This window comes from Podarcis filfolensis, assembly GCF_964270895.1.
Source record: "Podarcis filfolensis genome assembly, chromosome: 10".
Taxonomy (NCBI): Eukaryota; Metazoa; Chordata; class Lepidosauria; order Squamata; family Lacertidae; genus Podarcis; species Podarcis filfolensis.
Genome location: NC_139612.1, coordinates 52,449,674 through 52,474,165, shown reverse-complemented (window position 1 = coordinate 52,474,165; position 24,492 = coordinate 52,449,674). Strand labels below are relative to the sequence as shown.

At 44.2% G+C, this 24,492-nt stretch overlaps 1 protein-coding gene across 3 annotated transcripts in view; it reads left to right on the top strand.

The window, feature by feature from the left end:
• Positions 1-20,459, top strand: part of TBXAS1 (thromboxane A synthase 1) — a 207,316-nt gene extending 186,857 nt beyond the window's left edge. For all 3 annotated transcript variants that reach the window (XM_083574202.1, XM_083574203.1, XM_083574204.1), the window contains exons 11-14: positions 14,029-14,117; positions 15,579-15,716; positions 17,204-17,366; positions 18,805-20,459. In XM_083574202.1, coding sequence (XP_083430328.1) covers positions 14,029-14,117; positions 15,579-15,716; positions 17,204-17,366; positions 18,805-18,879 — 465 coding nt within the window. In that variant the 3' untranslated portion in view covers positions 18,880-20,459. The remainder of the gene's footprint in view (positions 1-14,028; positions 14,118-15,578; positions 15,717-17,203; positions 17,367-18,804) is intronic.
• Positions 20,460-24,492: the final 4,033 nt, after the last annotated feature.

The window sequence follows — 24,492 nt, the reverse complement described above, 5'->3', positions numbered from 1 at the left end:
CAATCTACCTCTCCCCTCTCCATGCCTGTTTCCCTTCCAGACCAGACCACCCTTTTTCTCAACCACACCTTTCCGTTGAGAGGATGATACATCTCACTACCCCTTCCCTGATTCCACCTTGTCTTCCAGCTACAGATGCCCTCCAAAAGAATAATAGCCCTCCCACACTATTTTCCTATGTTTCTTTCTCTTTTCCCTTCATCTGGTAGAAAAAGCCTCCCTTGGTCTCAGGGGAAGAGAGAGGGAATGGGATCCCCCACCCTCTGGGCAGGCCATGGCAGTGCCTCACATCCTCCTCCTTCTGAGATGACCCAGGTGGATTCCTGTAATGGCCAGTTTCCAAGTTGGTTCGGAAACTTCAGCTGGTCCTGAAGTCAGGACAAGATGGTTTGAGCATATACAGTGGTACCTCGGGTTAAGTACTTAATTCGTTCCGGAGGTCCGTACTTAACCTGAAACTGTTCTTAACCTGAAGCACCGCTTTAGCTAATGAGGCCTCCTGCTGCCGCCATGCCGCTGGAGCACGATTTCTGTTCTCATCCTGAAGCAAAGTTCTTAACCCGAGGTACTATTTCTAGGTTAGTGCAGTCTGTAACCTGAAGCGTATGTAACCCGAGGTACAACTGTAATGCCAAGCCTGGCTTGGCTACACTGGTGGGCCCAATTCCAAATCCTTAAAAGGCTCAGGAACGCAATACCTCAAGGACTGCCTCCCCATATGAACTGACTCAGACCCTGCAATCATTATCTGAGGCCTTTGTTTGTGTGCCTCCTCCACGAGAAGCCCAGAGGGTGGCAACACGACAACGGCCTTTTCTGCGGTGGCTCCCTTCTTGCGGAATGCTCTTCCCAAGGAAGCCCGCCAGGTGCCTTCATTACATATCTTTAGGTACCAGTCGAAAACATTCCTCTTCTCCCAGGCCTTTGGCTAATTAAGCAATCTATGGCCTTCAAAGGGATGCGGGTGGCTCTGCGGGTTAAACCACAGAGCCTAGGACTTGCCGATCAGAAGGTCGGCGGTTCGAATCCCCGCAACAGAGTGAGCTCCCATTGCTCGGTCCCTGATCCTGCCAACCTAGCAGTTTGAAAGCACGTCAAAGTGCAAGTAGATAAATAGGTACCACTCCAGCGGGAAGGTAAACGGTGTTTCCATGCGCTGCTCTGGTTCACCAGAAGTGGCTTAGTCATGCTGGCCACATGACCCGGAAGCTGTACGCCGGCTCCCTCGGCCAGTAAAGCGAGATGAGCACCGCAACCCCAGAATCGGTCACGACTGGACCTAATGGTCAGGGGTCCCTTTACCTTTTACCTATGGCCTTTAAAACTGTTTTTTTGTTTTGTGTTATTATGGTATGTATTTTTATATTGTAAGCGTCCCTGTGATCTTTGAGTGAAGGGTGGTGTAGAAATTTAATTATCAATAATAATAATAATAATAATAATAATAATAATAATAATAATAATACGTTTTTTTGGAAGAAGGGAAACAAATCACAAGCCCACGTTCAGGTCTAATGCTAAGCTTAGCTATGGTTAACATAGCAGCAGCAGGACCAGGGGAGGAGCAAACCAGCTGCAATTTTCTAAGTGCATCAACACACTTGGTCATCTGCATTAATTCATGGTTTGACTTAGCATTGCATGTGAACTGCAGGCAGCTCCATTACTGGAACTCAAGGACTGTCTCCAGGATTTGGAGAATATATTCCATGTGCTTAGTTGAGACAAGGGCAAATCAAGGGCTTGTACAGGCAGTAATTTTTTTTATGGTCACTGCAAATTGCTTCCTCCTTAGTACTACCGTGGCATTAGCCATCTTCTTGCAATAATAATGTGATGACTGGACAAAGGTAACGGACAAGGGTAATAGCTGTGCTATGGAGGAAGAAGCCAGTTTGCTCCATTAAAAAAAAAGAAAAAAGTTCCCCAAAAGGAATATGTATGCTGTAGTTCAAGAGCAGGAGAGCACTCATATTTCATAGAACAGTTGATTGATTTTTTAGGGGAAAATCTTGAGATGATGAAACATAGCTGTAGGAGTGAGAAGCTTTGTCCTTTTTCACCCAGGGATATATGATTCTACTGAAATGAGAATTAGTAAATCATAAGCTAATAGTGAGAATAGTAAGAAAGAGAAAGCAAAAACCTTACGATTGCAATGTACTTTTTGCCTTCATGCCCTCGTTCCTTTGATAGTATTGAGCAGAACCAATTTAAAGCAACCAAGAGGCCTCCAATGTTTTGGTCTTCCTGTGGCACCTTGAATTTAAAAGATGGTCCTTCATTGTTGTGGTTTCAAAGCCAATCCTTGGAACAAATCAAAATGTTAGGGTTACTTAGAGTGCACTAAGTAATTTAAGGGCACCTTCAGACATCCTTTTTAAGTACATAAGGAGAGCCTTGCTGGATGAGGTCAATGGCCCCTCTAGTCCAGCATCCTGTTCTCACAATGGCCAACAAGATGTCCATGGGAAGCTCACAAGTGGGACCTGGACACAAGTACTCTCCCTTTCTGTGCTTTCCAGCAGGTAGCATTCAAAAGCCTCTAACAGTGGGGGGCAGAGTGTTGTGCATTCACGATATGCGCTCATTATGGTATCAGGGTGGTTCTGTGTCATCCCTGCAAATGTTTTGGGACAGTGACGCAGCTTTCGTTTCTGTGTCCTGTAACTTCTTGCTGAAATCCTGTAGCTTTTTATATGTCCCAAATGTTCCAGTTTTATTGTTTTGTCTCACTTCTGTTGCGTTATAGTACAAAAAAAGTCTTCCAGATAAAAATAATATAACAACACTGGGTAAGACTTGCAGAAGACCTAATAAAGTAGAACGGTGTGTGGTTTAAATCCACCCCCAATGCACCGCTGTTGCTGTAGTGAGGTGTTGCAGAATACACCTGAAAAATAGTCTAGAGGAGCCCTAAATGTATAAGTGAATGTCTGCCTCTCCTGTCTTAGGTCTGTCTATCTCCCCCTCTACCCAGCCATCAAACTGGAACAGTAAACAGCTTTCTGTGTTACAGAGTCATAGACATTTCCCCACCAGCCCGCAAATCCACCCTAAATAAACTTAAAAATACTGTTCAACTTTCTACAGTAGAATCCACACAAGCAGTGAGTGATTATGCTGTGTGCTCTCTAGAGAAAAACCCTTTGGGTTTTCCCCCTTTCGTGCTCACGACACTAAAAGAAATAATAAGCACCCTTCATCAGTCTGATGGGCTCTATTTATATACCAAGTCAGGAAGGAGGGGAGAGGTTGGAGAGCTCCCCCCCCCTCCGATTTAGGATTTTGACTTTTTAATTAGATTTCCTCTCTCACAATCACCCAGCTGTCTGGGTTTGAGCCACAGATAAGTGGGGCTAGAGCTGATAGCAAGAGCAGCAGGATTGGGAGGGGGGGAGGAAAATGAAGTAATTATTATTAGAAGAAGAGTACAATGCATTCATATGTTTATATGCATATGTACAATTTTCTCAAATTAGGAGGGTTGGATTAAAGCCCATGTTGGATTAAAGGTGACTAATGCTAAGCTATATTTTTGATCCTCATGTTTGACCCTCTGCTTTTCTTGTACACAGAAAGGGGAAGGGTCATGGCTCAGTGGTAGAGCATATGCTTTGCATGCAGAATGTCCCACTAGCATCTTCTGGTAGGACTGGGAAAGACCTCTGCCTATGGCTTAGCTCTGTGTAGTGCACAGCAGCAGGGCAAGGGGAGGAGTGAAGTGATTTCTGATCCATGAATTCACATGCTTGCTTATTCACCAGTTGCCCATGCCATCCAAAACGAGCCATGTCTGAAACCCCGGAGAGCCACTGCCAATCACTGTAGACAGTACTGAGCTGGATGGGCCAATGATCTGACTCGATATAAGGCAGCTTCCAATGTTCCTAAGGCCAAGGCACAGTCAAGGCCAGACATTCTCAGGGCCTGAGGCACTTCGCAAGTCATGGTGAAGGCTAGCCAAGTTATTCTGCACGTGATCCAGAAATCCCTCAAGCACCTCCTTCCATGCCCAGGAATAAAGATACAACAATAAGCCAAATTAGTCACAATTTGCCACCATTTTATGACACTTTAGATCAATGTCGGAGGCACTTACTCCACCTAATAGTGTTTAATTCAATTTATTTACCTATTTGAAATATTTCTAACCTCCCCTAGATGGGGGCTGCATATTTCATTTAAAACAGCACATAATAACAACAAACAAAAACAATTAGCTCCTCACACAGTTATTATTTATTAAATTTCACACAGTAAACAAAAAAAATTTAAAAAAATCTGTCACACCCAAATGCCACAGGAAACATCCAGATTTTAACTTGGTGCCAAAACAAGGCCACAGGTGGCACCAGGTGATTCTCAGAGGAGAGTATGTTCCATAGCCATAACAGGTAACCCTGGTGTTCTGCTGGGGTAATGGGAGAGGAAGCACAAGTGACTTGTGCTTCCTGTTTCTGTGGGCTGCATCCAATGTTCTCTGGCTACTAGTGCAAAGGCAAGTTTTAAAGTTGCATAACAGAGAAATCCAACGTAACAGCTATGCTAGCAGAAACTTGCTGCTGAATATATCGTAGTGTTGGGCGTGCAACAAAATTTCTAGCAACCTGCTTATGCATTCTCTTTATGCAACAACACTCTGCTAGCATAAAATATGTGTAGCACTTAAGCTACCATGTGACTTTAACTTAGTGCTGCATTGGATCCAACACAAAAGAAAAGGGAAGATGCAGATATTCCTCGTACATCTTTCTACACTTCAGAGTCTGTGGGATATAAACACATCTTTTCCTTTTAGATAGAACTCAGAAGTGTGAAGAAATGCAACACAAGCCATAACTACTACTTCCTCTGGTTCAGCTTCTGGAGAACATGCAAAGAGATTTGTCTTTTCCTGTTCCACACACCCTACACCTGTAATCTGCCGTGAGATTTCGCAATTCTGTTCCTTTTGCTTTCTAATGCTATATCCAGGATCAGAGGCACCTCTGAATATGTGTTGCTGCGGGACATGAGTGAGAGCTCCACTGCCTTCCTTCTGGGTTTCCCATGGGTTGGCCATTGTGGAAAACAGGTTACTGGATTTTATAGGCCTTCAGTGAGAGGCAGCAAGACTCTACTTACATTCCTAAACTGCAAGTTAGTTAGACTTTCTCCATTACTACATATTCAGGGTGTTGCCATCTGTTCATTACTTTACTAGTCTGTCCAGCAGAATCATGTGCTGGCTGATAAAACAGTGTTAGGATCTCACACAAGACAGCAAACCTTAGAACTCGACTGATAAAAAGAGTTTGTTTGTTTCACGTGTATCCTGCCTGTCTCCCATCATGGAATACAAAGAGGTTATCAGAGGTCTTGAAGGGCACCAGTTTTCTCTTGGGAATCAGCCATTCTGGGAAGGTCCCTGAACCATGATGAAATTGTGAGAAAACACACATGGTTTCTGCCAAAATATTTTGACCCCAGAATAAATCTATTGATGGCTGAAATCTCTCGCCTGCTTTTTCGCTTTTTTATTTTTGCAAGTTCTGAAAAGATGCCATTGTCAGCTTTTCCTCCCCTGGTATCTGGGATTATGAAATTTTAATTATTATGTTTTCATTCTATCCAAAAGTGCTTTCTTGTGACCAGCAGGATTAAAGGCCAGAAGACAGGTTTGCTCTAGGAGGGTAAACAAAATCAGGATAATGTTTCCTGCATAGCTCTTTTTCAGACACCTCTTTTCTTCTCCTAGGGTGGTAAAGGTTTCCATGGTTCTGATGTAGTTACAGTGTAATTAGAGCTAACCAGCTGCCTGTGAAATAACCAAGTGTGTTTATCTATGCAATCGGAAACAAGGCATTGTAACGGGTAAATCATAAACAGATGGGCATGCTGCCCTGTGGGGTTTGAAAAGGGGAGAGGATGACGTGGGAGGAGGAAACTCTTGCAGGATGGGCAAATCATGGATCTTACAATCTCACTTGGAGTCAAATCCCAGTGTGATGTTTTGCACCATGGATGTCTGAAACTGTTCTGCATGAATGGTCATCCATACAGCTCAACTACAAATAACCTCCTAAACCACAATGGGCAGAATGTGGCAATGATTCTCATGAAAGGATGTGAAAGCAGATTCATACAGGAAAGGGGGTGCACACAGTTTAGCTTCCTAGAAGGGAGAGGTTTGACAATTTACTTGCCTTCTATCAAACCTTTTTGGAAGAAAGTTCTATTGAAGTTAAAGGCCCAATTCGGATGAAACCTTCCCCAACCAGGGGCCCTCCAGATATTTTGGATGACACCTCCCACCAGCCCATCAAGCAATGTCAGTGTTCAGAGATGATGCGAGTTGTAGTCTAAATTGTAGAATGCTGATCTAAATCACAGTGAAGCCTTAATCTTGGTCTGATGCTCTTTCCCTTTCCCTCTCTTTCTCTTTGGTGCATGAGACAAGGATACCGACAGATTCTGTTTTCACTTTAGAACAAACCACAGTTTCAGGTTACACCCAATTTAGGGAACTTTGGTTTGTCCTAACCAAAGCCATGGTTTCAGTTCCTGTTCATTTTAAGTAATGTCAGGTTAAACAAATCACAGTTCTTCAAATTCAGATGTACTCCAAAAATAGGGGTTCTTCTAAGTGAAAGCAGAAGTTTTCAGAGTCTTCCTGTGCAGAAATGGTGATGGCGATGGGAAAGGCCATGGCTCAGTGCACTTCATTCCCAATCATGCCAATGAATACATGCATTCAGGAGTAGCTTCTTCATCTTGCATGCCTAAAGCATGGTTCCTGGAACTATCTAGGCTGAACTGAAGTCAGCAGTTTCAAATTCACAACCTAACTTCCAGCCTTTCATGGACTAAAGCTTAAATCATACAACCCGAGGGAATCCCGTTCTTACAAACTCAGGGTCTGAAGTCAATCTCCAATGTTTTAAGCACTTGATGTAGGCAATTCTGCTTTTCGCCTTGTGTAAGACAGAGATAATGTGTACTTTATAGTTCCTAACGACATGAGCATGGAGAAGACTATTAATTATATTCATCTCTATCAAATGCTTCTAAGCACCTCAGACAAAAGGTGCTATACAAAAGTGAAGTGGCATTATAAAATGCTGTAAAACTATAAGTTGCCACAGAAATGCTTGATACAGAATTATGAAAATGAAGTTTCCCCTTGTCAATGTAAATAATAATTATTCTCTGTGGTGGAGAGTTCTTGATTTTATTTCTGTTATTATGATTACTTGCCTTAATTCCCAGGAAATCTAATCTGGATGTATTGACATACTTGCCCAATGGAAGAGAAAAATTGCTATGCTTGCTGTAGATAACTATTTACAAATACCTATGGGAGGCCCTGCAGCTCAGCCTTGGAATACTTTGCACGTGTTGGGTCCTAGGCTCAATCCCGGGCTGCTTTTCTCTGTTACAGTCCCATTTTATGATCCTTCATATGGTGAACCTAATGATGAAGCTGCTACAGTGTCACGGCTCAGAAAAACCTTTTGAGGTTATTGTTGAAATACACATTTTCCTGTAGTCTGTAAATATAGTTTGGCACTCAGAATGTGACTTGCATATGTTTTCACTGCCACACTACATTTCCCTTCAAAAGTAACAAAAGGTTTTCAAAATTCAGCACATGCCAGTGGCGAGATCCAGTTATGAAACATGACAGCTTGGTGTCAGGTTGGGAGGCACAAACTGCAGTTCCTTCAATTGCATACTGTACTCATCAGCATTCAGTACTCGTGGCTGTGTGGAACAGCGAGACCCCCAGTGGCAGGGGCGTCTCTGTGCCCCACATCTCACTACTGAAGCTGATGGGGGAAGCCTGGGCCCATGAGAATTATCACAGTGCCTCAGGTCCAGAATGGAATTGGATGTCGCGATCTGGCCAGAACAATAAATGGGCAGTCAGGGCCTGGGGATGGCCCAAACCATGTCTAAATGAAGAAGATCCCTGCTGGATTAGGCCAAAGACCCACCTATTCCAGCATCCTGTTCTCTCATTGAGAACCCTCCCAGAAGGACCTGAGTGCCACAGCACTCTCCCCTCTTGTGGCTGCCAGCAGCTGGTATTCAGAAGCATTTCCTACCTACATCTATGGAGACAAAGCATAGTTGTTGTGGCTGGCAGCCACTGACAGCCTTCTCCTCCATGAATTTCACCCAGTCCTCTTTTATAGCCATCCTTTACAAATTCTCCTGTGGGAGGTCGGTGTGGCTTAGCAGGTGGAAACAACCACCCACTTAGGTCCCCTTCCCTCTCCTGTTGCCCCTTCAAAGCCAGACTTCCAAGCAAGGGTGCGCATTCCCACATTGTGCAGGCGTGATGGGCATTTTCTCTCCCTTCTGCCTCCAGCATCACATACAAAGGCTTGCAGATGAGAAAGAAAACACACACACACACACACACACACACAGCAAAAAAAACAACAACACTTGAAAGGGAACCCTGTTCAGAATTCACATGACAGTCTCTGTTGTGTGTGGAAGGGGGGGGGAGAGATGAAAATTCACACCAGTGCTGATGCCTTTTAATATAAACATAAACTTGAGGAAATGAACATTTGATTAAACTAAACACATGGGCCTTTTATATCCACAGACCTTAATTTAAAGCTTTGTCACCTCCACGCTGCCAATGCCAGCTGGAGGAGAAATGATTTAAATTTATCGTCTGACTTCTAAGTGATTCCACAAAAGTCTGCTGAGAGGGCGACAGGGGAGGGGGTGGCTAGGATAGTGAGGTGGGTGGGTTGAATATTCCTTATTTCAATACATATGCAGGAACTACTAGAGAATGCTCATATATGGCAGGAAAGCTCCGAGTCTCAACTTAAACTACAGTGCAAAAATGGTGTGCTACTCAGCTGTTTGGGTGCTTTTGGGATGTATCTTCTTTTAAAAAATAAAAATATTTCCTTCATTAGGTTTCTGGGCTGCTTGCAGTTCTAGTTTTATTGTTTTCCTTCCCCTTCTTCCCGAGATCCTTTGCCATTCAGAATTTTCTGCCACCCAAGTTTACATTTTGTACATGCCAATCAAAGGTAAAGAGAGATTTTTCTTTAAAACTGTACCTCCTTGAGTATATGGAGAGAATGGAAATGACTTTTTGGTGCGAGTGTGTGCTTTTAAAGATGAAAAATGAAACCTTGTTTGTTACATTGTAAGGTAATATTTAGGAGTGTAGGAGCCAGTTTAAGGCAAAGAATTGCAGCTTCCCTTGTACGAAAGGCAATGCTGGAAAAGTCAAATCATTTTATCACATACTTTCTGCTGGGATAGGGTGGCTAAATACGTCAGCTCATCCCACCCTGGTGCTGTCCAGATGTTTTGAACTGCAACTCCCATCAGCCCTGACCATTGACCAAGCTGCTTGTGTTGATGGGAATTGTGTTAACTTGGGCCCATGATATCTTGGCAGATGACCTCCCATGGCACAAACCAAGTCGATCTTTACGATCCTCTGGGCATGGGACAAGAAGTGATTCTTCTAAGCTAAAAAAAAAGAGTGGCTCAAACTCATTTTCATAGTTGGGAGTACTTTCAGAGTGAATTGCACCCCAACACAGAGGAATGTGCTTCACTCCCTAGTGAATTGACAGACTTAGGTTTGTCATGACTAACTTGTTCCATTCATTTTAATTAACATTAATTTATGTGGGGCAATCATGGAAAGTATGTCACGAGCCATATAATTGACAAGTTACAATTTGTTTTCATGATTTTCAAGGGTGTAAATCCAAAGCCAACATAGATGTGGGAAATTTCCTTCTAGACAAGGGTAGGGCAGACTCCAGGCTTGCCTGGTTCACTTTGCTTTGTACCAGAATGCCAAGATCTACCAACCAGAGCCAGGTACAATAATTAGAATTAATGTACAGAGTGCAGCTAGCCCATGAGTTTGTTTTCAGACCTCAACCAATCACACAGTCGTTCCTTTTCCGGTTAGTTTTCTTCATTTCAGCAGGCTACCTTATATAGGAAAAGTTGTTTTGTTATTGAGATTGCCTGGAGTCATTGAAACCCTTGCAGACCTTCTGCAGATGACCCAAACACCACATTTTACCTTTTGCCCACTCCTCTTCCAGACAGTTAAGTGTCTCTTTTTTCCACGGATCTCAGCTGAATCCTCTACATCAGACCATTGGGTTATAAATAAAAAGGTCTGGCAAGTAAAACAAGGAATTCAGTTGGTTTTGCTAGGTTTTTAAACATTTCATTCATTGAGCACCACTGAAATGGTGGAAATACACAAAACTAGTTTTAGAGAGGGGGAGAATTAGTGGTGTTAGTGGAGGAGCAATAGGACAAAAGCCAGTATTGGGTAAATCAGATGCTTCCTTCCTTCCTTCCTTCCCCCTCCCCTCCCTTTTACAGAGTCCTTCCTTCTTGCAAACTGTAGGATTTTAGATTCTTTATTCTCAGGTTTAGGGATGATTTACACACCCATGCATGCCTTCTTATGATTGTAATGCTTCAGAACGTTGGTGGAGCAGCGGGTGCTTGTATGTCTCCTTGGGGAGCCCTCCATTCATAAAGGGAAAAAGTAGTACATCAAGGAGAACATTAGGCCCACCTGCAGTACTGTATCACCTTAAACAGCCATGGTTCCCCCCACCAAAGAATCAAGGGAACTGTAGTGTACAAGGGTTTCTGTTAGGAGACCCGTATTTCCCTCACAGAGCCACAGTGCTGAGTGTGGTTTAACAATCCCTCTTGCCAAATAACTCCAGTTCCTTGCATGAAGGGATTGCTAACCCACTCTGGGAATTGTAGTTCTGCGAAGGGAATAGGGATTCTTCTGACAACTCTCAGCCCCCTTAACAAACTGCAGTTCTCAGGATGCTTTAGGGGAAGCCATGACCATTTAAAGTGTTGTGAATCTGCTTTAAACTGGAGGGGGCCTTAAACTGGAAACCTCTTTCCCGCACACACTATTTTTTCTTTAAGTACAGTGGCACCTTGGGTTAAGAACTTAATTCATTCTGGAGGTCCGTTCTTAACCTGAAACTGTTCTTAACCTGAGGTACCACTTTAGCTAATAGGGCCTCCCACTGCCGCCGCCATGCGATTTCTGTTCTCCTCCTGAAACAAAGTTCTTAACCTGAGATACTATTTCTGGGTTAGCGGAGTCTGTAACCTGAGGTACCACTGTAATGAGCTTTAGAAATGGGAGAGAATTCAAATGTTCAAAAAGGCACCTGTGCTCTGAATTGGTAGAGTCTCAGGAGGACCGAAGTGTGTGCTTTTTCTGAATATGTACATGTTTTTAGAACATAGAAACCTGCCTTATATTGAATCAGCTCCTTGGTCCACCTAGCAGGATTCCCAAAAGGACTGTTGCAGCCTTGCTGGAGATTCTGTGCATTGAATCCAGAACACTGGCATGCAATGCATGGTCTCTACCATTGAGCTGCAGCCCTTCCCCTTCACAATTGCCCATTATCTTCCTTCCCCACGATTCTCACAGCTTCCATACTTCTAAAAGTCCAACCTGTGCATTTTAGGTAGACTTTAAAAATCCATTATTACCTTCTCTCTGCAGTCTCTTTAAACATAAGACCTGGTTAAGGGCAAAGCCCTGCTGCAAAATACTGTTATGTGTGAGAATTCTGCTCGGCCTGTAACCCCTTGCATCTATCAATAAGGTTATTGCAAAAGTTTGCAGTGAAGCACCTCTAATGTTGCCTAACATTATCAGGTTTCCTTGACCTCCGTTGGCCTGAGTATGAAATAGAGATGGATCTAGTTTTGTTGGTAGATTATCCTGCTCCTAGAAGCTGGCAAAGGTCAGCTGTCCAGGCTGCATTCTTTGATCTCTCAGTAGACTTTGATCCATGTGATCAAGAAATATTGCTGGCATTTTTGCTGACCCTGGCTGCAGTCAACAGGAATGCATTTCAGGGAGGACGACAATGAGGTCAATGTTGATCCTAAATATTCTTTTACAGTGCTGGATTCTGTGGATGTGAATCAAATTTAGTGTTGATTTATGCACACCCTCACACACACACACTTGCTATCATACTTGATTTGCAAATTTGTGATAAAGTCGTTATCTTGGACTGTGTTAGGCGAGACCCAGGCTGAAATCCACTCTCTGTTGTGAAGCTCAGTGGCTCTCGGCCTCATGGGGATTTGGATGGGCTGGGAGGGAATTGTGTACTGAGCAGAGGGGATTAAAAATGCAATTACAAAAAATGAGGAAGCAGAAACAGAAAGCGTACAGATAATTTGCGCATTCTCCCTCTATGCTTTCCCTGCATGTCATGTGGATGTGTCATTTATGGCTCTCCCTGTCAAAGCGAAGACGAGTGTATTTACCATTGTGGTGGCAGCACAGTACATAGGGGCATAGGTGGAAAACACATGTGCAATCTTGATTCATGCATTGCTTCCTTGCAACATGTGAAGCAGATAGGAATGGGCCCTCATTTTCCCCTAATTCAGTTCTCCACATCAGTTTGGAGAAGTGTGAATTTTGAAGGATGGCTGTGTTTCAGTTTTCATAATCATTTCAAAAAGTGCAGATTGATAGATTTGTCCTTAAATGTGAACTCCATTGAATTCCTCCCCCATTCCCAGGTCCATATTCAGAAATCATGGCTGGATGGAGTCGGAAGGATAAAGTCCCCCAGGGGTCTGTCTCCATTCCTGCTCTTGATGGTGAAAAAAGCCACATAAGTCACTCTTTCCTTTGCTGCCTCATTCCTCTCTTAGCATTAGGACTGCTTCTCCTTTGTACTTTTAATAATGTGTGAGAAGAGATCAATAAAGTATGCAACAAAGCCAAATTCACAACTGAAGGAACAACAGACCATCTTGGATCCCATGATTAAGCCCATATGGGCTCCCTCAAATCTTCATAGAACGTTTGGCTTATCTGAGCATAAGGTGTCTTGTAGCAGTTTATCCTACGTGAATTTTTAGGAGAGCCTGCTAGAATTCCAAGTACGCTCTTGCTTGATTCGTCAAGGTCTTGCGTATAGTTTTGCTGCCCTCGCCTGGTAAAACAGAGCAGTAATTTGTGCTGTTGAAGCAATTTCCCTAGAGGAGGAGGAGGAGGAAAGGGAAATTACTCATATGCCTCTGGGCCTTTCCCAGCGGCAAAAGTGGGCAGGAATAAATCAGGATGAACTACTAGAAAAAATGTGGAGTTCTTGGGGGGGGGCAAGTATGCCACCCACACCCTGCAATAATTTTTTTTTTTAGCATGAGTGTATTCATCATGGGAGTTCGGACTATGGAATGCATAAAATATAGGAATGTAGGAAGCTGCCTTTGACAGACCAATTGGCTCAGTACATCCTACACTGACAGGCAGCAGTGCTCCAGGGTTATGAGCAGAGGTCTTTCCAGCCCTGGTGGAAGATGCCAGGGATTGAACCAGAGAGCTTCTTTTTTGTGTTGTTGTTTTTTTTTTACAGAGGTATGTGTAATGTATCTCGTATTTTTTCCATGTAACATTTTTACAAATCAGTTTCATTTGTTGAAACATTAGTGGGGTGAAAGGGGTGGAGATGGTTGGGGGTGGGGTCGGGTGGCGATGTTTCTATTTTGCTTAATGTATGTAGGGTTTCGTGTCAGCGTTGCTCGTGCCGGTTCTCTGCTGTTCATTTGTGTTTCTTTGGTGGTGAGAGAGGTTGGGGTTGGCCTATGGTGTGGCAAGACGCCTCTTTACCCAGGTATGGCTCCCCTTTATCACATACACAGCCCAACAAGACAATGACAATAACCCACCAACAGCATACAAATCAATATGGCTAACCTGATCCAAAACACCCACCCACCCCATGAGAACCTGAGAACTTCTACATGCAAAGCAGATGCTCTGGGCCTTCCCCTATGTGGGTGGGGTAAGCAGTAAAGTCTAGCTGGCTCGGAGATTGTCTTCTTCTGCATCTTTATGATGGTCCTTTATGGTGGTTCTTTCCACCTTAAGGGGTCCCATCAGAGAAAGTAAGGTGGAGATAAATATCTTAATAAAACATAGTAAAAAATAATTACCCTCACACCCACCTTTTACAGGGTGTTCCTGACTACGAAAACATACATGAACTCCCCTACTTGGATATGGTGATAGCAGAGACTCTGCGCATGTATCCACCAGCGTTCAGGTTAGTAGAAATCCCTCTTCCAGAATCTGTCGTGCACGCTTTCTCAGGCCAGGACTGGGTATTCAGAATCTGGCAGTGGCTGGATTGCTGCTGCTGCGCTTTATTTGATTTCAGTCCTGCCATTTGATCCAGAAGGATTGCCAAAGCAAGATTGTATAACATAATACAATATAAAAACACTGGGGCTGTTTTAGCCCCTTCCAAAGGCTTAGTGTTGCTCTGGGATGGGCTGAACAGGTGCTGCTGCAGAGAGAAGGGACGAGATGTCTGGTGCGTAATTCCTTCAAAACAAGTGCTTTTTGAGCCCTGCAGGGCTGAGATACTGTGACTGCGTAGCCTGTGCCGAGGCTAACATTTATTTTCTTTTTCTTAAAAATGTCTACTCTACCTTTTTACCAGCCAGGTTGCCTACGCTGCTGACATTTGGTTTCGAAACAATGCAAAGATGAACTTTCAAAACAGACTGAAACAAAACAACCTAAAAATATTCACAGTTCAAACAGCAGCAACTAAAAATAGAAAGAGGCAGGTTCATCTTATCTGATATTAAAAGCTTGAGAAAGAGAGGACAGCTGTAACCTGGTGCCTAAAGGATAACAAACACCAGTGTCAGATGAATATGGTTGGGAAGAGACCACAGAGGTGTCCTGGTCCTTGGTGAGGAAGGAGAAGCAAAGGTAGCGGGACCTGGAACAAGGCCTCCTCTGAGGATCTTGGCATATAGGACATGGCAATACTTAAAGATGTGCTTGCCCCCAAGCCGTTTAGAGAGATTTTAAAGCAGAAATACAGCCAAGCCAAAAGGGCACCCAAATTCTCCTGCCATATCCAGAGGTGCAAAACTGGGAGGCAGGGTTTTCATGGGTAAGGTGGGCAGAATGAGAGGAGGATCTCACATAAAAAAGCCTTGTTGGATCAGGCCAGTGGTCCTTCTTAGTCTAGCATTCTGTTCTCACAGTAGCCAGCCAGATACCTGTGGGAGGCCCACAAGCAGGACTTGAGCTCAACATTTACTTTCCCATCCTGCAGTTTCCAGCAGCTGGTATTCAGGATACTGCCAGGAAGTTACTGTGGGTGCCATTTCACCCACACTACCCACCCACTGGAATTGACAAGGGGATGTTCCTCCCACTTGCTGCTGCTCTAAACACACACACACATTTCAAGGGGAAAGATATTTTTGTTTCCTAACTACTCTTTGAAGTGTGCTAGAAGCCAATGGCAGTCCTTTTTAGTGTCAAAACATGCTCCCTGCAAGCAGGTTGCCAAACTAAGTGATCTGGGCAGCCACATTATCTAAGCAGCCTGCTCTCTCTCTCCACTTTTCAGTGATCCTAGCCATGCTTCCCTCATGCAAAGCAGCCCATCCTTGAAAGGTTTACATGCAGAAGCTTCTCCAAGTACGTCTTCCCTGTGCATTTGTCTTCGCATTCTTGAAACGTGCCATCTTTGCTCTTGTAGGTTCACCCGGGAAGCAGCAAAAGACTGCTTAGTTTTGAAGCAACGTATACCTGCTGGTGCTATAATGGAATTTGCTGTTGGACACCTCCATTACAATCCAAAGATCTGGCCGGAACCTGAGAAGTTTATTCCCGAGAGGTATGTGGTCTGTTGTTCTCCCTTTGATCAGACCCAGTAAAATCAAACCCTGTTTCTTACACAGCTGATAATGGAAGGGCATTGATTTGTGAGAGAGAGATAGAAATAGCTCACTTGGTGGGCCTTGATTTCTCCATTACTTCTTCTGTAGGACCAAGGATTATGGTGCCCTCTTACTTTTGCAGGCTTTGGCCAGGTTCACGTGAGCAGTTATTTTAACCATGGTTTCTTAAAGTGCCATCATATAGACCAGGCCCAGGTGTCAAATGCTGCCCTGCAGACCTCTCTGGCCCTTGAGATTCTCCCCAGGCCAGATCCCCACCAGCCTGGCTTCACACCCTTCTTGAGACTTGTGGCCCTGAATTCTGATCCAGAGCCTTGCTGGCTTGGAGGGAGGATTGACAGGGGTGTTTATAGTAGAGGTAAACTTTACGTTCATTGATACACCCAGCTTAGCTTCTGGCTCTGCCCACCCTTGGACAATGTACTTTTACTCCCACCAAGATTTAGCCTACATGTTGCTGTTGGGACACAGACACCCAGACAGTGATGTCTGTAATGTAGCCAGCTGGGATAGCTCAATTGGTAGAGCATAAAGACTGTTAATTTCAAGGTGATTGGTTCGAGACCAACGCTGGGCCAAATATTCCTACATTGCAGGAGGTTGGACTGGATGACCCCCATGGTCCCTTTCCAACTCTACGGTTCTGAGTGCTGCTCTGCACTTTGCCATTAGGTACAGGATAGAAATGCTGGTGCAAATGCTTTTTTTCACAGTACTACTTTCACCCTCGGTGGCTGCTGTATGGGGTCCTGAATCAACCATCTCCTGTGCTAGCCTAATTCTGTACATATTCCCATAGTACTTTTGGCCACCACACAATAGTTTCTCTTGGTACGCATCCCTCTAGGTGAGAGATAGGGAATGTCTGAGGCCCTCTACATGCTGTCGGGCTCCAACTTCCCCCAGCCCAGCATGGCCAATGGTTAGGGATGATGAGAGCTGTCATCCCACATCTGGAGGAGCACAGCTGTTCCTCTCCCCTGCTGTAGAACTCTCACTTTCTGTTGAAACTGGCAGGGGTGATGACATGGTATCCTCTCCCCCATTAGGTACAACTACCATTGTCTCCAGAACCTGCTAAACTGGGAAGAAGCATGCATGAAAGGGGCATGGCTAGCTACTTAAGACTTTGGGAACAGGCCCCCAATTTTGCACATGCTAATTTATATGTAGAGATGCAAATTTAAGCTGTTGGGGTGGGTTGCACTGTGGGTGGGCTGGTCTTGCTGCTCCACCCTTAATCTGTTAGCAAGAGGAGCTGCTTATGTGTTTATTAAAAATGAAGAACAAACGGGCAGATTAATGTGGCTGGGGTCTCACTGGCATTCCATTTTGCTTACAAGATGAGGCACACTACAAAGTGAAAAAATACAGTTTTAAGGTTTTTGGTTTATTTTAATCAATTTGTTTTCTTGCCTCACAGGTTCACAGCAGAGGCCAAGCAGCAGCGTCCCCCACTTTCTTACCTCCCCTTTGGGGCTGGCCCTCGTGGATGTATTGGCACCCAGCTGGCTTTGATGGAAATAAAGGTGGCATTTCTGAGAATCTTGCAGAAGTTTGAGTTCAAAGCCTGCTCCAAGACAGAGGTTTGTAGCGATTCCTGGAACTATGTCTCTCTGCTCAGCGGAATATTATAGAGGGGGAACTGTGTGTTGGAATTGGAGTTGTTTTTACAAAGGAGAAGTTTTTCTTTGTCTGTCTTCAGCACTGTTGTGCAGATCTCCACCCAATCTTTCAAAAGCAGATTTGGCACCCCCGTCTATGGTCAAATATTCCACCTTTCCTCTAAAGAGGTCCCATGAGTTAGGTAAGGCTGAGAGTGATTAGTCAAGGCCACCCTTGAGTTCATAGCTTCATAGCTGAATGGGGGATTTGAACCTTGGTATCCCAGCCCAGTGCTCTACCCCCTACTGTAACCTTCATACTTTCTACACTCATGGAACTTATTTCAGCATTGACACTTGGGAATGAGGAACCTCTGCAAAGCTATCATTAACCCGTTGCATATAGCTGGAGATATATGACTTATAGGGTGTGCCCATCAGTTCAGCGGGAAGCAAGGAAGCGGGCCAGGTCTAGCGTAAGGTTACCAGACATCCCCGTTTCCTGGGGACAGTCCCCGGATTTACAAATCAGTCCCCTGACAAAATCCACTGAGGTTTAAAAGTGTCTCCAGGTTCATTGAAAAAAATCTGGTAACCTTAGTCTAGCTTCCCCTGCCATCTCCACACATGAACTGAGAGTAGACTCTCAAACACACCCAACACAAACCCAGCAGAAGAATGTTACAAGGGAAGATTGGTTCTGCCCAGTGCTCCCCCCCCCCCAAAAAAAAGGTGCCGGTAACTCACCATGAAGTTGAAATATATAAAAACATTGTCCAGGAGCACCTTAGAGACCAACTAAGTTTGTTCTTGGTATAAGCTTTCGTGTGCATACACACTTCTTCAGAAGCTTATACTAAGAACAAACTTAGTTGGTCTCTAAGGTGCTACTGGACAATTTTTTTATATATTTCGACTGCGTCAGACCAACACAGTTACCTACCTAAATCTCACCATGAAGTTGTTACAGTGCCACACCTCTCAACAACAAGTACCCCTGTGGGGGAAAGCACTGGTTCTGCCATTTCTGGTCTTCTGATTGGGAAAACCCTGAGATGGTTTCAAGGAACTCAGGCTCTCCTTCTGCAGCGGCTTCATGACTACAATTCTAGCCCCTTCAAAGCTCACACAAGTATTTTGCTGGATGGGAAGGGTGGGAACCTTGATTCCCTACATTCATCTAAGGCAGGTATAAGGAACATTTAGCCCTCCAGATGCTGCAAAACTACAGCTTCCATCAGCCCCAACAAACATGACCCATGTCTGGGGTGGTGAGAGGTGTAGCTCAGCAACATCTGGAGGGCCAAGATGTTCCTCACACCTGTTCTAAGGAGACCTGTCTGGCATTTACTGAGCAGTGGCTTAGGGGAAGTGTACCTCTTAACTTGCTTTTTGTGTTCCGTTTCTGCACCCAATCCAGATTCCTTTGAAGGTGAAATCTCACATGACACTCGGACCACAAAATGGAGTCTACATCAAGGTGGTTCCTCGATAGAGCAAAATGGCCAGCAATCTCGATGTGCCTTCTAAGGAGACGCCAGCTTGCTGTGTGATGTATGACTGCTGCAAACTATGTGCTGGAAGAGCCTTCCCCCTTTTACCTTCCTTGAAAATAACAGGTGCCTATTTGATTCTGCCATCTCTTAGCTGGGCCAGAAAAGATTTGTAAGACAGCCTTGTATTTAAGAACTCGCTGAAAAGCCATAGCCAACCAGGAATTCCATGTGGGCAAGTGAAATGAGGGAGAGGGTGATTTGCCCTCCTTACACCAGCCCATTGGGTAAAAGGCACTGTAAAAAAACTAGGCTGCTAAGAGGCTGGTATCCTCCATTTCGGTGTTGGGTGCAGAGCAGGCTAACTTTATCAAAATTGCAGGTTACTACTTTTTTTTGGGGGGGGTTGCCTTAAGAACTAATGGCAAAGTTCAGAATACAGGTAGGCTAATGAGCTAGCACTCCCTTCCAAACCCTGCCACGGAAAGCCAGTCCATAAATGCAACAAAACAGAAGAAGCAGTGCAAGAGATCTGCAATTCTTGCTCCACTTCTGCTGCAACATGGATGTGGATGCTTGAGATCCACTTAGCTTCCATGATGACTTGTGCCTATTCTTCAAGTGTAAATAACTATTGATTTGTGCTGGCTTGTTGATCAGACAACTTCTCCTAATGGTTGTCTACAAGCAACAGCAAAATCAGTTTCCTTTGTCCTCAGCTGGTTAGAAATTGGTGATGGTAATGCGCAGGTTCGATCCCAGTAAGGAACAGCTGCGTATTCCTGCACTGCAGGCGTTTGGACCAGGCGATCCTCAGGGTCCCTTCCAACTCTACGATTCCATTACATAATTAGCAGTTTATGATCTTTAAAAAGGAAAACTTCCTTACATTTTCTTAGAAGAGAAGTTCTATGACAATTACAAGAAATCCTAGGGAGGCCAAATTGCCCTATCCAGACCAATTCCTGCAATTCTACAGGGGAGTCTCAGGACAAAAAGAGAAGCAAATTTTCTGATGGAAGCTCAAAAAGCAACATAACATACGATGCAGAAGGTGAACTTCTGCGGAAAGGGCCTTGGGATGTAATCATAACCCCACTTTCTAGGAGCAAGTGCCATTGAATTCAATAATGTTGGGGAAATATCACAGTTAAAACCCAATACTTTGGGTGCTGCCTGGAACAACCAACAGAATCCAGACATCAATTACCAGTAAAAGGGGGGGTTAGGTGTTACATGGCCAGTACCACCTCAACCAACAAGTACTATGGAATGGTACACCAAATATGAAAACAGCACAAACATTTATACACTTACAAGCAGAAGGGCAGTTATGACCATATCTGACACTTTACTGGTTTAATCATGAGGCACAACAACGTTATCTTTCCCTCCTGCCTTTGTACTTAACAGTTATAGCAATAGTTCCTGCATACATGTTGTTCTGTTCTTCTCTCATGGTTTTCTTGTAAGCACAATCTTCACAATCCAACCAAGCCCTTCTTTCACACATTTCAGTTTTCATTGTATAATCACAGAATCAGAGTTGGAAGGGACCGCAAGGGTCATCCAGTCCAGCCCCCTGCAGTGCAGGAATCGCAAAACATGGGGCTAGGAGTCTCATGCACTACCAACTGAGCTATCCCCAAAATCAATAATTTCTCCAACAATAGGATGTGTACATCTGAGTAGACATGGGTAGCCATAGCAAGACCAGAGGACATTTCCCAACTAGAACTGTTTTACCTCTAGGTGTCAAAATAAGAGAATTTTACCCCTGAGGATTATGTTTTCCTTTGGACCACATCAGTGAGGCCAAGGTCACAGGACCTCCACACACACTGTCCAGGCTTGTGCCCCAGGGAAGCCACTTTAGTGCTAACACAGCTGTTTGACTTCACCCTTGGAGGCACACTCCATTGCCTCTTGAGAAAGACGGGTGCCAACAATCAGGCAGATTGCACGTTACTGTCAATTTTCATTTTTGAGATGCACTCTGAAAAATGTCTGGTTTTTCAAAACAGGCCAGAGTTTGAACTTGGTTGTGTGCATGTAAATAAATAAATAAGCAGAACTGGAACCCACCCTATGCTACACTGATATTTTATATACATTGGCCTCAAATTTAAGTGCTGTCCTGGAGCTAACCAGACCAAGGAACAAGGTGGAGCAATTTGTTCTGTTTATCCAAGTACCATATTTTTCGTCCCATAGGAAATAAAGGAAATTTTCTCCCCTTTATTTCCCTCCCAAAAGCAGGTCGGAGAAACCGAACCAGGTCGAGGAACAGCGGGATGGCGGTGCTGCGCCTCCCTGCGGTCCCCCGAGCTTGTGGGCTGGCCGATGTCTGCCCAGGGCTGCCTAGGCTGCGGATGTGTTCCCGAAGCGCCGGACGCTCTGCTTTCAGGGCGCCCGACGCTCCGGGAAGCAGGCTGCTATCCGCAGCCTAGACAGCCCTGCGGGAACTCCCGCAGGGCTGCCTAGGCTGCAGATGTCTTCCTGAAGCCTGGAGAGCGAGAGGGGTCGGTGCACCCAGATTTCCCCTTCATTTTTGGAGGGGGAAAAGTGTGTCCTATAGGGCAAAAAATACGGTAAATCCTTTGTGCAGCCATCCTAGGTGAGTGTCTGCAGCACAGGTCTGCAAAGGTATGCAACTGATTATAGCTATTTTGAGAAAATAGTTACAAATCCACATTGGCCCTGCGTGGCAGAAAATCTACAGCAGGCATGCCCAAAGTCCGCTTCAGGGACCTAATTCGGCCCGCCGGTCGGTTTAATCTGGCCCCTGTGGCAGTTTATTTCCTGGGGTAAAATCCTAAAAAAAAGGTTAACAACTTTGGTTGGACCTTCGGTCGGCCCTCACGGCCCTTTACTTCATCAAATCTGACCTTCTTTGAAAAAAACTTTGGACACCACTGATCTACAACTTCTTACTGTCTTCTATAATAGGAGTGGAATGGTTTGGTAGTTTTAGTTTCCCTAGGGGTGAAAAGGTTACTTTACAAATGAGCAGCAACTGCAAAACTGCAGCCATTTTATACCACAAGAAAAACCCCAAAGTAACCTTTTCCCCCTCCTTTTTGAAAGCAGAAAATTTATGTTCTGTTATCTTGAGAGATATCAAGTAAATTGGGCTACTGTTGAAAAATACTTAAGGGGGCAAGTTGTATTATAATGCAGTCCTGTCTGCACAAAAATAAGGCCTAGTCGTTTCAGTGGCCTTTGACCAGAGAACACAGGAACTTAAATGGGGTATTTTAAAACCAAGCCATCGAAAGTACAGTTTTATGAGGATATCCTCCAGTTCCCAAAGTCAATCTTGACAAATGCAGTTTAACTGTCTAATCTTACCAAACAATCGAGGCATTTTGTGAATGTTAACTGGTTGCAGAAATACTCTATGATTTAGAGCACATTCATTAACCTTTTCAGTTAATGGGCTGTCCCGCGAATTGTGTTGGAAAACGTACAAAACTGCCTCACACAAAGTCAGACCAGAGGTCCAAGTATTATAAGGTTATGTGTGTACTCTGGCTAGCAGAAACTCTCCACTGTTCCAGGCAGGAGCCTGTCACAGCTGAGATGCCAGGGACTCAACCTGGGACACTGTGCACGCCGAGAATACACTACATCACATGGCTCTTCCTCATTAGAAGGCAACTTTTACAAACTGAAAATATTGAGAGTGGTTAACCGGTTAAAACTGCAACCCCCAACACTTTCATTCAGAAGTGGCACCTGCATCAATCAACTTGAACTTACCTTCCAAGTAAATCAAGATTTTGTTCACTTCCTAGTGAAAAGCAAAAGAAATCAACAAATAAGTCTCTGAAATACATATTCACAGTGCTTGTGGTACACTACAGGAGTGACATAAGAGAAGTGGACTTTTGCTTGTGGAACAGGAAATTCCTCTCTCCGCCTTCCATTGTGCTGTGGGGCATTTACCCTGGGGGTGGGCATTTAGGCCTGCAGGCCACGAAGGGGAACTACTTTTGCCCAAATCCATTCTGCTGCCAGACAGGCATTACTGTTTATTATTCTAGGATTACATTCTCCATTGCCAGTTACTGAACTGACTGTGCTGGTACAGTGGTACCTCGGGTTACATACGCTTCAGGTTACATACGCTTCAGATTACAGACTCCGCTAACCCAGAAATAGTACCTCGGGTTAATGACTTTGCTTCAGGATGAGAACAGAAATCAAGTGGCGGCAGCGGCAGGAGGCCCCATTAGCTAAAGTGGTGCTTCAGGTTAAGAACAGTTTCAGGTTAAGAATGGACCTTCGGAACGAATTAAGTACTTAACCCGAGGTACCACTGTAATGGAAGTGCCTTCTTCCTAAGAACCTAAATTCACAAGAATAGTGCAGTTAGATGCGCTGCAATATGCTAAGGTACAGGGGGCACTCGTGAACAACACAACACAACTAGAGCTTTACACAACGCCAGATGTATAACTTAAAAAGCAGGGCGGAATTTTCCTTATGAGTGCTGGAACTAGAATGTGCCCCTCATTAAAGAACCTCAGGACCAAAGTGGACATGACTTGTGCAGCCATATTTGCTTAATCTTTTTAAATTATTATTAGCAATACAGTGGTGTGTGCGCCTCAACTATTAACAATGAAATAGGTATGTAAGTGAGGGGAGCAGAGACCTCTCAAAAATAAACTCCACTATTCCACTGCTTCACGCTTTTTTCTCCCAAGGCCGTCTCACTTCTGGGATCAGAGCCAACTATGAAGGATGGGTGCGGGGAGGTAATTCTGTTAACCAAGTGCAGGGAGACAAAACAGGTGAAGCTTGCATCCTCTGCATACTCCTTTTTGATATTTGCATCAGGCATCTCCTCCTAGCCCTCTTCTGATGCCTGAACTAGACAGACATATATGATTAAAGATCTACGGCTCAGCTCCCGCTTGCTCAGCCACAAGGTAGCTGGCAATGAGAAAGTCAACACATCACATTAATTTGTTCATTGGATAATTACAGCATGCGCGGTAAGCACTATGGACATGGCAAATGGCAACACAACTTCTGAAAGCTCAAAGTGTCATCAGTTTCAGGGTGGCAGAACTTTACTATGAAACTTTCACATTAAGATCTCAGGGAGGAGGAGAAGGGGGGGGGCAAAATATAGGTGTTTTTGGGATGTGTGTTGTTTTGGCTGAAGTCTGCTCCACACAAGATGCTTTTCACATGGATTTGTGGCTAATTGCCAGAAAGAAAGGCAGAAAACCTGTTGCTGTGACAGAGTGATTATTTTAGTTGCTATGATTATTACAATGAAGCATCTTCAATGAATTCTTTTGTCTCTGCTTTAAACTGCACATTTAAAAATAATCGGGGAAAGGAACTGTGCTTCTTCATAGATGACTATAACAATACTTTTCTGAGTAAACAAGCATTTAAACTGCTATTATTGATTACTAAATGTGAAGCATTTGTATATTTGCTTTTACTGTCTAATTGACAATTTTTTACATTTACAAAATAAAGGTATTTTGAAAGAGTTTGTATATACTTATCGTTTTTCCTGTGTTTCTTTGTGGTGCTATTTTATCCTTTGGCAGAGGCAGCCCATCTTCATCACAACTCTCTCCAAACTCGCA